At 40.2% G+C, this 17952-nt stretch overlaps 1 protein-coding gene across 1 annotated transcript in view; it reads right to left on the reverse strand.

The window, feature by feature from the left end:
• STK32B (serine/threonine kinase 32B) overlaps positions 1-17952 on the reverse strand; it is a 359309-nt gene that overhangs the window by 302952 nt on the left and 38405 nt on the right. Inside the window, exon 2 of the mRNA XM_089677397.1 lies at positions 4450-4505. Within this exon, the coding sequence (XP_089533523.1) occupies positions 4450-4505 (56 nt within the window). The remainder of the gene's footprint in view (positions 1-4449; positions 4506-17952) is intronic.

The following is a 17952-nucleotide window of genomic DNA, read 5'->3' on the forward strand; positions in this document are numbered from 1 at the left end:
GGGCGCAGCTTTTTATCTTTGCACTGGATGACCTTGTCTCACTACTGTCTTCCTCATTTCTGTACGAGGTCTGAATAGGTAACTTACAACTGTGAATCCAATTTATATTGCCTTTCTCTTCATTTATAGTTGAAACGGTTCTCAGATTTAAAAAATTCACTGAACATTGTCTTCCCATATTTATACTGGGTAGGAATAAGTAACCTACAACCATGAATCAGGTTTATATTGCTTTCCTCTCTATTTGAGGAAGCTCTTAGCCATAGACACTAACCTAGGATGACCTAAGTGTAATTAGTGGAATAAAAAATAAATACAATATATGCTTTTTGTTAAAATTTTCTTCAGCTGTGCATTATTTTGCATTGCATAGACTTTGGAAGAGTAAATGCAGATTATTATTTTGACGCACAGTTGGGCATTTGGTATAGTGATTTCTTGTTTTGACTGGTGTCCCTGCTCTTGTAGACCTTCAGGCTATCCAGTAATATAATATAATCGTTAAGTAGATGAGACATGTGAGGTCACATATTTTCCTGCTGTCAAAGTACTCAACAATTCCCCCTTCTTTTATCAGTTAAATTTGACTTTGCATTAGTATTTAAAGGCTGAGTGTTTCACATTACTTCCCTTCCTCACAGAAGAATAAAGTTAACTGGTTTCAGGAGAGATTTGTAAAAAACAGAAGGGATCCTTAGGGAATCTTGCAATTCACGTCTTTGGGACTTGTGCTTCTCTAAGGTATCAGAAGAAAGAACCATTTCATCAGAGTAAACTATGACAAATTTACCCAGAATAGCCCTGCAAACTAACACACACTTTTCTGAATTAGGGAAGGGACATCGCAAAGGGCAAACAGCATTACAAGGGTTTTTTTTTACTGTCTCTTGGTTTAAAAGCTATTTTCTATGAGTCCCCTTGGTGGTTTCACATTATGTAATCAGATCCGCAGACACCTAACTAATGAAAATTTCAGAGATTGCATTAGATCAAGTATCAAGAGATTATTACCCAGTTATGGGTAAGGGGCACTTATTTGTAATTGGTATCTCATTGAGTTTCTGGTCAATTCAGTTTTGTTTGCAAATAGAAAACCCTGCACCTGCAGAAGATGTAAGCCTTTTTTAAGAGTTTTGGCAATCTATTCTTTTAAGGCTTGGGTCTCAGGATCAGGTTCTAAGTCACTCAAAGGGAGTTACTCAAAAGGCAATCATAGTTCTACAGGAGTTAAGATTTCTGCAAGATTTTTTGCAACTAAATTTAAAATGTATGGGATAATAAACCTGCCCTATACTCTGAATAATCTAGGGGATATTCTGATGGGTTTTATGCAACACTGCCCTATTCATTTTCCATATTGAAGGACATGGCCAATTATTATGTGAGGATTTCTTACTTGGAAATTGAAATTCATATAGTCAGAGCAAGGATGGCATAGGGCGAAAGGCTTTTGTTAATGCGCATAGACAACAGAAATGGTCTGGGCTTTTCCAAAATGTTCCTTGGTGCAGATAATGTGCTGCAGACAACTCCTGAGGTATGTGTGAGGATGACTGACCTGGGGCGGGTTCAGTTTGCAGGAGGTCCGTTTAACCTAGCGGGAAGTTCACAAACCCTGACCTTAGTGCGAAATCCTATTGGAGTCTAAGAAAGGCAAAATTTGTTTTTTTGCTCTGGCCTTTTCCAAAGCTAATAGACAATCTATTGTTGTAAAAATGGCATGGGAAGCTGAGAACTGTCATGGGGACATCCATTGTTATCCACGGCAACCCACCCTCCCCCCCAACAATTTCCTCCACTGCTGCCCAATGATATTGCCCCTCACTACTACTGCTGCAAAATGACAGATCCGTGGAATTGTTTTAATGTGAGCAACATCCTGGGTGATGTCATTGAACAAATATGGGGAGACTTGGCAGCTTCCCTTTGCAATGTACTCTCCCCAGTGTTGAAAGGCATGTAGCTTGGTTGAGGTTCCCCAGCTACTCCTGCCAGTCTTATATTTACCTGTCCCTGATCCGGTGAGATATTGGCAATATAGTGTGTTGATGCCATACATCCATTTGTCAAAACAATACTAGCTCTGCTGTCCCTTCAACCCTAAACTTTATAACAGTAAAATTACAAATTTTACATTACCTCCTTACCCTCCACCCATGTGTGATTGCTCATGCATATGCTACCAACATGATTGGCTTTTCTTTTAATGGTTGAAGTTTGTATATATAGGCAAGAGCCAATCAGAGCAGTTCCTGCTTCTTAAAGAGTGATCTGTGATTTCTTTGAGCCTTATATCTGCTTCAAAAACGTCATACCTAGACTTTTGTTTTAGACCTGGAATAAACCACACAGATCACAGAATAAAACTTGTGCTTTAAATCCTGTTACAGTTGTTTTAAAAGTACCATTGATCAATAACGGAAAAAAAAAGAATTACTGGATGGCAATGCTACATAAAGAAACCATTGTTTGTCCTTCAAAAACAAGGTATAGGTATAATTTCCATATCATGAGCATTAATATATTTATTGGCAAAGCAATAAATCTATAGCTGAATTGCAAAAATTGCTCTGGTCCTGAGATACGTGTATTAGGGTAATGTGCTTAACTAGACAAATGATGAATTTACTCAGCAGAATATGATGAGTCCACAGTGGTATCTGCTTCCCTCCCCCTGGGGCAGGAAGGCCAATGTGTGTTTCAATAGGATCCAATTGGGACATCACTTTTAACACTAAGCCCTGGTTCACATCTGTGCGGTTGTACAGGCCACGATTTGCCTCGGCACGAGAGCCCATTCATTTCAATGGACTCCCGTGCCCTGGGACACGCAGGGAAGAAGTCCCTGCACTCCTTTGGAAATTGCAACCTGCACAGGAACTGAGGTTCCCAGTATGTTTGAGATTTCCAGTGCGGGAGGCATGCTATTAGAATTAATGGCACCCGCCTGCGGGTCCCGTATTCCTCTGTGTGGGTGGCGCGGCTGCATGTATTTGTGTGGGTCCCACAGCAGCACCATGCACACAGATGTGAACCAGGGGTAAAGGTTTTTTGTATTGAGAATCCCTGCCCCCTTTCATGTAAAATAGTACACTTCTTTTTTAGAACATCACCACCACAGTGAAGTGCAATCATTCTGTTTAAAGATAACCATTTCCTCCTGGAATCACACAGCAATTTTCCCTTTGGACTGCTTTACCAGGCCACTCTTATGCCTTATGTGATGCATAAGGAGTAAACGATTACTAGATATGTTTGATTGCATCTATTAGCATAAATCTGTTCCAGGAAGATTTATTTTACTAATGAAAATCTTCAGATTAGTGGATCAATTGCTTATTATGTATGCTGCCACGATCTTTGACTCTCCTGGGATGTTCAACACTGTTGGCAGGTTTGAGTGATTGCTTATATATAGTAGTATCTGGATATAGTTTTAAAGTCTCAGTAAACCCAAACTTATTTCTTTATTAGAGGCTTCCAAACAAAGCTGTCATTTATGTGCACTGTGTGGTAGCAGTAAAATCATTGTAGTAAATATAAAATAAACCTGGTGACCCTGCCATTTGTTTGTACTTTTTTAATTCTGGTAGCAACTCTGCAGGCTTTTCTAGCCTCTGCACCATTGCTGCCCTTGTGGTCCACTTCTTTCTCCAGAAAAAGCCATACTTGTTCTCCTCACCTCCCAAACATGCACATCACAGGAACAGTAGGGAGCTCCAGCTATCTGATTAACAGCCTTGCTGTCTTAATAGACCAAAACAGAATAGTTTTACTTTACACTCAAGTGGCCTTGATAGATAATAAGCAATTGATCCCAGGATAAAAATTATGAATACTATGTCAGTAGTATTTTTGTTTCCATTGAGCTGGGGTCACGTGATCACTTTTGTGCAACGTATTTCTGCACAGCTAGGTAAGGAAGCTAGGAATGGGGAAAAAAACAGAAAAAATATCACCAGACCAGGATCGCACAGTATGGAGAAAACTGACATGTGACCTGAATCAAAAACCTAAAACAATTCTGCTACTAAATTGTTGCAATTTATGGTAGGAATGTTTATTATTAGTCTTCCTAAGCTATATGCCCATAGTTTCATGGAAGGGTTTACATACACTTCAAGCATATTATGTTACTTTGTGTTTTAATGCTTTAATAACCATTTGAAATATAGGCTTTATAGACATTGGAAAAAAGCTAAAAACGTGTCATTGACAAGACTTGTTATTATGCAAAGGCCATTTACAGAACTTAAGCAAGACAAACATGACATAGACAAGAGCTTATTATGCTTCATTAAGTCTGCCAACTGCCAGGTCTTAATGTTGATTAGCTAACATCATTAAATTCACTGAAGTAAACTTACAAATAAAATATGCAACCCATTCACAATATCTTTAATGAACAAATACAAAAGTGAAATTCTAAATGTATAAGCATGTTCTTACCTTGCCAAAACTCCCTTTTCCGATAGCTCGTAATATTTGGAAGTGATCAAAATTAACTGGAAAGAAATGATAAGAAAACCACATTTAGAAGTCATAAGTCATATACCAATTATACAAGAATATTTTAATATAAGAGTTCTATCATCTACATATTATCCCTATGCATGCAGGATTACTTACAGTACAAAGGTAAGTAGCAGAATATAAAACATATTAACTTCTACCAACCAGTTAGCAACCATTCATTATCATTCATCTATTCTTAAAGAGGAACTAAACTTTAGAAAGCTGTGCCCAAATAATACATGCAGAGGACAAAGGGCTTGTCAGGGATCACCACGGCGCTGGTCCCGGCGCAGGCGCAGTGCGCCGCCTTGTGCAGGGACACGGGCACTAGGTCTGGGCCGGCCGCAGCATCCAAACTCGCGCATGCGCACTAGAGGCCGCGGGCACGCGCCTGGCACCAATGACAGCGCAGGGCGCGATATTTAAACAGCCCTGAACTGTCATTGAGTGCCGTCTGGTCTTTCCTGCATTCCTGTTATCTGTGAACCTGTACCCTGATTGTTGCTGACCCGGATTGTCCTTGACCACGCTGTATTCTCCTGCTCTGACCCTTGGCTTGCCTGACCTCTCTCCTGGATGCCCCCTATTGGATCTGATCTGCTGTTGCTGACCTGGCGTGTGACCCGACTATTCTCTGCCCGCTGCTTTGTACTGCACTGTCCCCACGGCTACCGACCCGGCTTGTCTGACCTCGCACCTGCTCAGCCATCCATCCATCCCATTGGGGTCACCTGACCTCCTCATATCAGGCTCTCCCCTGTGGGAGCCCCTGGCGAACACCCCTACCACTGGTGGGTGTACCCAGTAGTCACGACCTGGTCTCAGAGCGCTCCATGTCCATCCCCACCATCAGGGGCCCTGGTGAACAAGTGCTCTGGGGCTTAGATTCCATACTCTGGGGGCACCTGACCTGTGGAGTGCTAGTGGTACCGACAGGCGGGCTAGTCACCAATATAGTCTGTGGTTTCCTGGGAGCTGATATTTACCCCATTAATGACCTACCATGCCATGTTCTGCACTGTATCTTTGAGTTGAGGTGGCCACGTTGGCTAAGGCTAAGCTTTGCTTCCTTATGTCAGAGCCTCCAGCAAGGAGAACTGTGAGCAGCAAAAAAGTACTATCACCAAATCTCACTCCAGATCTCCTGAGATCATCAGTACCTTGGATATCACACTGCTAATATACAGCTGAGATTGTGGACACAGGAGTACCTAGACACACTCCCACACCACTGCTCTTTTTCAGTAGGAATTCAGGATTAAAGGTACATTCTCACTGCTTCAGCAAAATTAACATATCTACATGTCTCCTATAACTTTGGAAATCTTTACTTCTTAAGCACAGGTCCACTGTAACTGATGAGAGGTGCAATCTGATCAGTTTCTATAAGCTACAGTGGATTAGCGTTCTTTGGAAAGCTGTTTTATTTTAGAACAAAAAAAAAATGATGCATGATCTTCTCTCATCCTCCAGCACTGTGTATCCCTGATCCTGTAACCTTCTGTTACATGTGACACGAAACATAGGAACACAGAAAAGTGATGGCAGAAAAAAGACTAAGTGGTCCATCATGTCTACCCTTTTTTTTGGTATGTATTTTTGTTTTGTTGTTTATGTATTCATGTTTTCGTATTTTTTAATTTTTGTTTTTTGCTTTTTTTCTGTTAACTTTTTTTTGTATAGAGTATAGATCTGTATTTGTCTCAAGCATGTTTAAAGTGTTACTAAACCCACAATAGTAAAATCAGTCTGTATATACAGTAATGCATGCTTGATATACTTACTGTGGAACCTAAGGGGTTTATCCTCTGCATTGTGTAAAAAGGCTGTTTAATCATGACTTCTCTGATCCTCCCCTTCTTCCAGTGCCCCCCTCTTATCTCCTGATAAGACATACCATGTGGAGTCAATCTGCACATACTCAGTTTGGTGTGTATTGCTAGAGAGGTTTCTTTTTTTTCTCTTGGGAGAGTGCGTTGATCAGCACAGGGCCACTCAGCACTGTCCAGACAGAGGTCAGGGGTTCTGCATCCTCCTAGAGCAAAACAAAAACTCCTCCCACAAGCTTTAACATGTGCTCTGCTGGACACTAATAGAAGTCGCAAGACTGACATATACTGCTGATGAGAAAAGGTATTTAGCAGTTTGTATTTACTAAAATAATTAAGTTTCCATGTTCTGTGTACTGTGGGAAACCAGAATGCACGGTCCTGGGTTTAGTAACACTTTAAAGCCATGTACTATTGTCTGACTCTTTACCTCTGCTAGAAGTCTGTTCCAAGCATCAACTACCCTTTCAGTAAAATAATACTTTCTAAAGATTAGATTTGATCTTTCCACCTGCTAGTTTGAGGTCATATCCTTGTGTTCTTGATCTTGACTTCATTTAAAAAATGCTTCCCCCCTGAACCTTATTCACTCCCATAATGTATATAAAGGTTTCAATTAGTGATGGGCCAAACACCCCCCCTGTTTGGTTTGCGGTCAAACATTCCAACTTACCAAAAGTTCAACCACAAACTTTGAACAGGAACAATTCACAAAGCGGCATCTTACCGCATCACCCCCCACAAGTGGTGACACTATACTGCTATGGTGACAGTATGTTAAAAAATTTTCGTTATAAACTAATTTGGATTATTTCTTTTACTTAAAAGATAACTGAATACATTTTGGCCAAGATTTATGAAGAAATATTATTTATTTGAAAAAAAAAATTTCAAAATGTTTGGACTTTTTCATTTATATTGCAAAAAAAGTAAAAATAAATACTACCAAAATAAAGTTTTATCTGTCTCAAAAAAATGCTAAAAAATTCATATGGGTACAGTGTTGCATAACCGCGCAATTGTCACTAAAAGTGTGATAATACTGAAAGCTAAAAATTGGCCTGGACAGGAAGGGGGTGAAAGTGTCTGGACTTGAAGTGGTTAATAAACACAAAAAAATGACTGGAACTCTACTTTAAGGTCTGGTTTTACAACTGGAACAAAGACATCAACTGCAAAGCAGTTACCTACAGCAACCAACCCAATTTCATATTTTATTTAATTTTTCTTAAAAACGTTTTACAACGTAAATAAATTGTGAATGGGTCACTATGAGCCAGCACTCCATCATTGCCCCAGATAGTTTTGCTCTAAGTTTGGTAAATTACCCCATAAAATAATAGTAACAGTCTTCAAATAAAAATACACTGTTGCAGATTTGTAGCTATTTGAGCAGAGAACTACTATGGTAAACTAATGCACTCAGACATAAATATGATTCCTGGTGACAAATTTACTTTAGGACCTCACTAAAAGCAGGCAAAAACAGCAGGGAAAGATAAAAAGATATTTATATGTTAACGTTAGAAGTGTTCAGTTTAAATAACCAGCAATATTTTATTTGAAGATAAAACATTTAAAGCTCTGTTCCCACAAGCCTTATCTTTCCAAGAAAGTTTTAGGAAACCAGAATAGTATTAAATAGGTTTTGTCCCCTGTGCACTTACCTCAGCTGATAAACGTGCAATTTATTAATAACATTTGACCAAATTCAGTAGTGTTGTATCCCAGATTAGTGTAGCATGTTTTAATTGAATTATAGTTTAATTAGCAAAAATATCACTCCTTTCCTCATGGTAACCTCCTCCCTTGTGCTCTCCCTAAACCAGTGGTTCTCAACCTGTGGGTCGCGACCCCTTTGGGGGTCGAACGACCCTTTCACAGGGGTCCCCTAAGACCATCAGAAAACAAATATTTCTAATGTGTAAAGAGCAGCTACTGTGTAGAATGCAGCTGCTGTGTTGAAAGCAGCTACTCTGTTAAAAGCAGCTACTGTGTTGGAAGCAGCAGTATTGGAGGTAAAACGACACTCATGAATTATAATTACTGGATAAATAATTTTATGGTTGGGGGTCACCACAACATGAGGAACTGTATTAAAGGGTCACGGCATTAGGAAGGTTGAGAACCACTGCCCTAAACTATTATGTTTGTAAAGCCCAAACCTTTTTTGGTTTTAGATTAGAGTAGGGGTGGGATAAAACCCCTTTAGCGGCAGCCCACAAATTTAGGGGTCTTCAAACTTTGTAAACAAAGAGCCAGTTTACTGTCATTCAGGCTTTGGGGGGGGGGGGCAGACTGTGGCCAGTATGAGTAGAAAATGTTCCAGCATCAGTGGAAGTAAAAAATGGCTCATTGTTGGTTTTAACAGGCAGAACAGTACCTCATTGTTGGCTTTATCAGGAGGAATAGTGACCCATGGTTGCTATCAATGGGAGGAATAGTGCCCCATCGACAGTGTCAGTGGGAGGAATAGTGCCCCAGTAATGGTGTCATTGGGAGGAATGGTGCCTCAATATTGGTGTCAGCTTGAGGAGTAGTGTCCCAAGGGCCAGATAGAGGCAAGCTAAGGCCCCCAGGCTGCAGTTTGGAGACCACTGCCAAAGATTATTCTGTTTTCTTTCCTTCCACCACATGTTTTGTTTCCCCCATCAACACAGACAGTGTTGATGGGGGAATTCCTCCTGCAGATCTTTTGTGTTTTGCCAGTGAAGGGGTGCAGGGAGCCTTCCCAGCCAGGAGAAAACAACTTTTGCTGCTAGCGGCTATAGTTGCATGCAGTAATCGCATGTAGAAAAATCTGTCAGGCTGTTGGATTTACTTGGGTACAAACAGCCTGCCCATACGTGGATGGAAAATTGGTTGGTCCCTGCTGAACAGGCCAAATTTTGATCCACGTGTGGCCGGCTTATGTTATTTTTTGCTGCTGGCGAGATTTCCGTTGGTTTTCTGCCCTGAAGGCACAACAGGATGCTAAAGAACATTTGACTGGGATTTCCATCTTTGACAGTTGTCAGTGGAACAGGTGTCCATATTGGTGGATTTTCAGTCGTGTCTTGTTCTGGTGACAGCTTTACAAATTACTGAATTTCCCCCACCTTTTGCCTCAATGACAAGGATTACAAGGACATGGAGAGAAGGTGAATCTCACAAAAGAAAAAGAAGCAAGTAAAACCTTGAAAGTGAAGTGTCTTACCTTTCTCTACTCTATCAAACACAATAAAAAAATTAACATAAAGAAATAATAGCAAACTACATATTTGATGTTTCATTAAATGAAAAGGAATATTGGATTTGATGGATCTGATTTCTAGGACTGGTGAATATTTGTTGACATACTGAAGATAGGTTAGAGAAATTATGAAGAATTTAATAAAAAAAGATTAAAATTCTGGTTGAATGTATCCCTGGAGTTTCAAGGTAATGTATAATGTTTTTCCATATATTTTATTTGTTTTTAATTGGTTTTCCTCATTGGTTAGGTGTATGTTTACATATTAATTGAATATTCTGGTATAATTTAATCTCCTGCAGATATGCATAGAGAAAGGTTCCAAACCCTGCACACCTAGCAAAGCCTTTAGATGAACAGGTGAAAGCTGCCTTAGCCAACTTCATCCATAACCACTCCTCCAATGCATTTCACCCCGCCCATGGGGCTTAATCATGAAGCTGTGAGTGTCCAGAGTTGGATTATTATATATTGCATCATCAGCTGCAACAATAATTAGGCAAAAAATTATGTAAAGTGTGAATCGGGAGTGACAAAAAACCAGGATAGGTGGAATGAAGTGCACAAATATCATACCACAGGCCACCCTTAAAAAATTAACAAGCGGCAGGCAAGCTATCACACATCATAGTTGCAATCCAAAATTTAATTCCATATTTATCATCAACCCAAACAAAGGGATACAATGCATTAAAGAGACCCAAACAATAAAGAGATCCCAACCATCCATCGACCTTTTTTTTAATAAAAATCTCCTGCAGTTTAAATTTATTACCACAAACATGCAACTGAAATTTCACAGAAGAGACACACCCCTCTGCTAGCTCATATGAATTCTCACTTAGACAGAGCCATCCATAAAGTGAACAGCACTGATGGACTTTCTTGTTAAGTATTTTTATAAAAATGATGAAAAAGAACATATTGGTTCATGAACTTGTAACTGGTAGCCTCCCTGGCGGTATTCCCGAGTGTAGCTCGGGGTAAAGTTTCAGTACCACAAGCGGTAACACCGAGCTACACTCGGGCTTACAATGCGGCGCTGCTCCGGATCTGTTCTTCTCTTACCTTGTCCTGCGCTCCCGCAATGTCCCTCCTGCAGTGTCCCCTGTAATGTCCTCCGGCGGATGCCAGCATCTGTCTTCTGGGTTCTGTCCCCTGCAACGTCGGGACGTACGGGGGACGGAACCGGCGGGAAATTTGAAAGTGACAAAAAATGACATTCACTAAAATCGTATAGTATAACATTACTGTATCAAACCATTTCACATACATTTTGTCCCGAGTGCTTTGTCCTGTGCCCTGCTTACATTTTTACTGTTCTTTCTGCCTGGAAACTGAGAAATGACCATGGCGTCCAAAAAGCGTCCCTTTAGGTCAAAATCGGTTTTAGACCAGCTATAGAACAGCGATAGTAAATCAGAACCACTTGCAGAATTGAGTGATAATGATTCGTGAGGAAATTCGTCATCAGACACTGAAAACGATTTTGCGACTTTGCTCAGTGATGTGCAAACTTGGCGCTATATTTCAAATATCGGTGTTTTTGGTTTGATTATATTATTGAATTAAATTTAATATTATTAATTTTTATGATTATTTATTAAATTATAATTTATAATTTCGTGTTTCAAATTTTAACATCCCCGGGATGTTTACTAGACTCTTGTTCGGACAGATTTCAGTGAGTTATTCCTAAAAATTACAGGCCTACAATAAAAAAAAAAACATATTTCCATGCAAAAAAATGTACCGCTTTGAGCACAGAAATATGGACATAATCAGACCGCTAGGGAGGTTAAATTAATAGTGTAGCACCAACTTGTATAGAAGGCTCAGGATATGCTTGAGTCCTCCTGCTGGTCCCAGTGGTAACCTCACAATTATGGACACAGCAGTGAAATGGACTTTAGTAAAGCAGAAATGAGCCTTGCAATGGAACTGGGTAAATCTTTTACAATGACAGTGCAAAACCAGTATCACATATGGCACAAGCTTGAGTGCAGCCAAAGTTATACTATCCATTCCCCTAGCTGTCTGTGAAATAGTTGGCCAGAATGCACTAGAGAATGATGATGACAATGGTAACTACTCTGACACTGTAGGTAACACAAGGATAATGTTGAAAGCAACAGTAACTGCTTGAACAGTAGTGCAGCCTAACTACTGTATAAATGCAAGGCCTAACCAATGATCAATGGAATGACAAGTCTGTTGGGGCCCTTGAATTCTATCTCAGAATGCTCACTTTAAAAGTAAGAGTATTTGCAATTCCAAGATAGAGTAGGAGAATTGCCATCCCCTGAAGCAAAACGTCAATGAAGCTATGATGAACAGCAGACTAATTAAATATACAGAGGTGGTCAAAATGCCTCTTATGACACTGGTGAATCACAAATGTCACAAATGTCCTCCTGATGACAATTTGTTCCCTAACAAGCACTCCTGTATGCTGGATTGAAAGAAGGATGCAGTACCTCTGTATGAATGATGGCAGACAAAGGATGTAAGCTGCACTGTCCTTGGCTGGTCTCTGCACTGCTGACACTTCTCTAGGGTGGGCTTAGGAGAAAGACAGCCTGGGCCTCCCTCTCGAGTCTGCACCTACTTGCCTACTTGGTGGTCCTTGGAGCTCTCCCTCTTTTTTTGGGTTGCATAGTGCGGCCCAGCTCTGCACGCTGTCCCACTCACCCACATGGAAAAGAAATATATTTCCAATATATTTAGGAAAAAATGATATATGTGACATATATTTACAATATATTGGCCTACTCTAATATATTTTGACATATATTTAAAAATATATTTTTTTATTATATATTCTCTTCAGATTTTTTTAACATATAAAAAAGTCATTTTAACATATATTTTTACATATATTTGTAAATGCATTCCAAAAATGTAGATTAAATGTATTTTCAAAGACATATATTTGAAAATTTATTTTTTAAAATATTTTTCATATTTTTTTAATATATAAAAAACAAATTTCATCATACAACGGTCAGGTGCAATACCCAACTAGTTCTCATCCGGGACTACTTCATTGCTAGACCGTGGAATCCCTTACCCAGGGATACTCTCAGTGCAGCTGGGTGAAGAGGAGGATTCATCTGGGGTCTACCAAGGGGATTTCAGTGCTCCTTAAAGGGACAGTGTTTGTTTTTTTATTATCCATTTTTTATTCTTGTACAATATTGTTACTAAGAAGCCTGTCCTCAATTTACAGTTCCTTTGGCATCCCACATACTCCTAGACCCCATCCAAGTTGTTAAACTTCTTAATAAAAATAACTAAAAAAAAGCTTAAGGACTGTTTACTGATTCCGAATGTGCAAGTGTGAAAAATGCATGTTGCCTGGCAGCTCAGAGCTTAGGGGAACACAAAACAAATCCAGCGGCCTCAAGAAGGTAGTGCTACACATTTTTAAAATTTAACTTTAAAGGCATTTGAAATTTTCTTTCCTGCACCATGTGCTTTTCACATAAGATGTGCGTTGATCATGTTATTTCTTGGTGTCACTTATTGGCCTGTATGTATAGCCTGTAGTAGAGTAAATCTGTACATTCCAATGTCAGGAGTTTCTGTTTGTGTTCATACATGAGACATATGGCATGGCACTGCAAAGTTTAATGCATGACCTTAATATTTAGTCAAATAACTATAATTTCCTGTAAAAAAAATCTACATGTTGATGTAGCACCCTCCTAGCTAGACTGTTAGACAAATTTAGTGCTTTGGCTTCTGCTGTAGTCGCAGAAGAAGTAATTGTATAGTTTAGTCTGTCCAGGGTTTCACAGGCTACAAGTTTGATTACGTCCCCCTGCCTCTAGAAGAAGCATCTATAGCTTAGAGTGGGAAGATTCAAATCCCCGTCCTGAATATTTAGTAGGGCCTAACCAATCCCTGGGGAGGTGTGCCCAGATGGTGGCTGGGTCACTGTTAAATAGTCTGAAATCCTGACAGTTCTTGGCTTTTTCCCTCCTGTGGGGATGGATCCCCAAGCTCAAGGGAAGGGGAGCTGCTTATCCCTGGACCCTCTTCCTTCTTGAACTGGAAGCTGAACTACTCCATTGAAGGTTGTATCTCTGGACTGATCATTGCCAGGATCTGTGTGTAAAGCCAAACCCTTGTGCTGCCGAGTCTTGTGGTCCACAGCTGCACAAATCTAGACTTCAGCCTATTTTTGCTACATGTGCCCAACAATTCTCCTGGTCCTTAGCTGGGAGTGAGTAATTGTATTGCTGCTGACTAGAGATAGGGATGAGTCCTCTGCAGTTTGTGCATCAAGCTTTTTGGAGTATCCCATACTCCATTGGGATACCAGTAGGTTCTGCCTGCTGGTAAAATTAAAGGATGTGTAATATTCACATCAGCATTTCATATTAATCTGCCAAGGACAAAAAATAAAGGGAGAAAATATGTACACAACCACAGTACTTATAACCTTTTAACCACACACAAAATGTATCTTTTTGTATGTCAACTCCACTGGTTTAAAGGCTCAGACCAACCAAAAGGCATAAATCTCTCAGAAGTAAAACCCCTAGGCAGGGGCGGACTGACAACTCATGGGGCCCCTGGGCAATAGGGGATCATGGGGCCCCTGTTTCCTTGCCCAAACTCAAAAAAGCCTATGAAAAAGGTATCAGGGGCATCTCATGGGGCCCCCTACTGAACCTGGGCCCTCGGGCAGTGCCCGAGTTTCCAAATGGTCAGTCCGCCCCTGCCCCTAGGAGATATAAGAAACCTCTAATATTTTAGGTCTTCAGCATCTTCTGATAGCTGAGGAATCCATTTTAGTCAGACTGACCCTATGGGGTTTATTTACTAAAGCTGGAGAGTCCAAAATCAGACTCCCTTCTGCAAAGAAACCAATCAGCTTCCAGGTTTCATTGCCAAAGTTTCATTGAACAAGCTGAGGTTAGAAGCTGATTGGTTTCTATGCAGAAGGGAGTCTGATTTTGGACTCTCCAGCTTTTGTAAATAAACCCCTATATGTCTTCTGTCTGCCAAATGTTATCTCTCCAGCTCTTAATGACTCTTGATTATTATCTGCTTTAACTGCTTCCATACAGGGCACTTTTACCCCCTTCCTGCCCAGGCCATTTTTCAGGTTTCAGCGCTCTCACATTTGGAATGACAATTGCGCGGTCATACAACATTGTACCCAAACTAAAATTTTATAATTTTCTTCAAAAAACTGGAGCTTTCTTTTGTTGGTATTTAATCAACACTGAGGTTTTTATTTTTTGCTAAATTAACAAAAAAAGGCCGAAAATTAAAAAAAAAATCATGTTTTTCTTTGTTTCTGTTATAAAAGTTTGCAAATAAATAATTGTTCTTCATAAATTTAGGCCAAGATATATTCTACTACATTTCTTTGGTGAAAATAACCCAAATTAGGATGTATTATTTAGTTTGTAGGAAAGTTATAGAGTTCACAAACTATGGTATAGATCTGAATATTGATCAATCCTGAAGTACTGACGGCCAATCTAATTCCTTGAGGTCCAAGAATGTCAGAATAGTATAGATATCCTCCGAATGACCCCTTTTTGCAAAGTAGACAGTCTGACGTATTTCATAAGAGGCAAGGCGAGTTTTTTGAAGTTGTAATTTTTTTGTCATAATTTTTCAGAAAATAAAAAAATTTAGAAAATTATTTTCACTAATTTTTTTTTGTACATACTGTCACCAGTGCAGTACAGCGTCATCATATAACTGGCATGGCAGTGATCAGGGACACTGACTGGTGACAGTACGAAAAATATATATATATAATTTTTTTAAAAAGATGTAAAAAAATTGTATTAGTTTTATTTTTTTATTAAATTTTTTTCTCTTTTTTTAAGATTTCTTTTTCATATTTCACTATGACCAAAGTAGTATAATGTTACCATAGTAACATTGTACTACTTTGGGGAAGTGATCAGTATTTTTTTTTTTTTTACACAATTTGCTTATAGCAAAGAATTACTTTGCTATAAGCAAGCATTTACCTGAATGACATCGATTCATTCAGGGTTTTTTTTTGCGCTTAGCTGTGATTTGGCCACGGCTAATCACATGACACAGTCTGTGATTGGCCCAGCTTGTGCATGTGATCTCTGTGACCATTCACAGCTATACACACTTGTATACAATGGATGGCATGAAAGGAAGCCATCCATTGTATACAACTGTCATGTGACCTGCTGTGATTGGTCACAGCAGGTCACATAGTACTGGCTACAGGGCCAGTACACAGATCTGTCATCGGCCATGTCTGAGGTACATGGCTGGTGACAGATCGTGCCGCAGAGTGGCCCTGCGGGCAGGCGCACTGCGCATGCCTGAAAGGACGCCTTATGGCGTCCACCCGGAGGGACGAGCTGTTCACCTGGCTGCCATCTGGCTATTGGCCGGGCGGCAACTGGTTAAGCATTCTGCCTGTTATACTATGTGTCTTGCTTTTACTAACCTTTTCTTTGCGCTGGTTTATGTGTTCTGTTCTGGAGTTAGCAAGTTTCCAAGTTGCCAAGGTTCTTGCTAAAGATATAGCACAAGCCAACTGGAACTGGCTTGTTTGTAGTAAGGTTTTCAGGGCTGTAATGTGTCTTAAATATGCTTTCTGCTTTCAGAAAATAGATGTAACCAGGTGTTGGCTATATCTTTATGCTTTTCAAGGACATTTACAGATGAGACTGTGGTTAATACTTTTCCCCCTATTGCCCAGTACTGGGACTGCTATATCATTTCCTGTTAGCAGAGTGGATCCAGTTCTTCTAACAGTAGGGGATCTTGGGACCTGTAGGCCTATAGCCAATACATACTGTATTCCCGAGTGCTGATTGAACTACAAATACCAGAGAGCTGGCGAATGAGAGGGATGCTGAGAAAGCAGCAGTATTCTATTGTGTCTCTCTCTATTGGGCGTGGGATTCAGAACTGAACACAGGGGGACTTCCATTCTCTGCCAGACACAGGTTGTTGGCCTATTGTTGAGGGACTCTGCACATAAGTTTAGCACAGCGATGATGCCAAGCCTGTGCAAGAACTCTTGTTTCTTGGAGGCCATGCTATCCATGGGATGGTGAGCGGGTGGATGCCCATCACTGTCATCACTCTAGACACTGCATGCAAACACCTTTACACCCCAGTATCAGGAAATCTTTGCTTTGAACAGCACCACAGCCTATCTGCTTAACTTCACTGAATTACCAGTATTCATTACTGTTTATGGGCCCCAACATTGCTGGCAGAAGACAACGGACACCACCAAATCTGGAACTTTAAACATCACAGGACTCAAGTTGCAATCTCTAGTTAAAGAGACTTCTACTCTTCTAAGGCCATTGTTACATTAGGGTACATACAGTCAGGTCCTTAAATATTGGGACATCGACACAATTCTAACATTTTTGGCTCTATACACCACCACAATGGATTTGAAATAAAACAAACAAGATGTGCTTTAACTGCAGACTGTCGGCTTTAATTTGAGGGTATTTAAATCCAAATCGGGTGAACGGTGTAGGAATTACAACAGTTTGCATATGCACCTCCCACTTGTTAAGGGACCAAAAGTAATGGGACAATTGGCTTCTCAGCTGTTCCGTGGCCAGGTGTGTGTTATTCCCTCATTATCCCAATTACAATGAGCAGATAAAAGGTCCAGAGTTCATTTCAAGTGTGCTATTTGCATTTGGAATCTGTTGCTGTCAACTCTCAAGATGAGATCCAAAGAGCTGTCACTATCAGTGAAGCAAGCCATCATTAGGCTGAAAAAACAAAACAAATCCATCAGAGAGATAGCAAAAACATTAGGCGTGGCCAAAACAACTGTTTGGAGCATTCTTAAAAAGAAAGAACGCACCGGTGAGCTCAGCAACACCAAAAGACCCGGAAGACCACGGAAAACAACTGTGGTGGATGACCGAAGAATTCTTTCCCTGGTGAAGAAAACACCCTTCACAACAGTTGGCCAGATCAAGAACACTCTCCAGGAGGTAGGTGTATGTGTGTCAAAGTCAACAATCAAGAGAAGACTTCACCAGAGTGAATACAGAGGGTTCACCACAAGATGTAAATCATTGGTGAGCTTCAAAAACAGGAAGGCCAGATTAGAGTTTGCCAAACGATATCTAAAAAAGCCTTCACAGTTCTGGAACAACATCCTATGGACAGATGAGACCAAGATCAACTTGTACCAGAGTGATGGGAAGAGAAGAGTATGGAGAAGGAAAGGAACTGCTCATGATCCTAAGCATACCACCTCATCAGTGAAGCATGGTGGTGGTAGTGTCATGGCGTGGGCATGTATGGCTGCCAATGGAACTGGTTCTCTTGTATTTATTGATAATGTGACTGCTGACAAAAGCAGCAGGATGAATT

This window comes from Staurois parvus, unplaced genomic scaffold (genome assembly GCF_062004578.1).
Source record: "Staurois parvus isolate SC_StPar_1 unplaced genomic scaffold, SC_StPar_1.0 ptg000186l, whole genome shotgun sequence".
NCBI classification, from domain to species: domain Eukaryota; kingdom Metazoa; phylum Chordata; class Amphibia; order Anura; family Ranidae; genus Staurois; species Staurois parvus.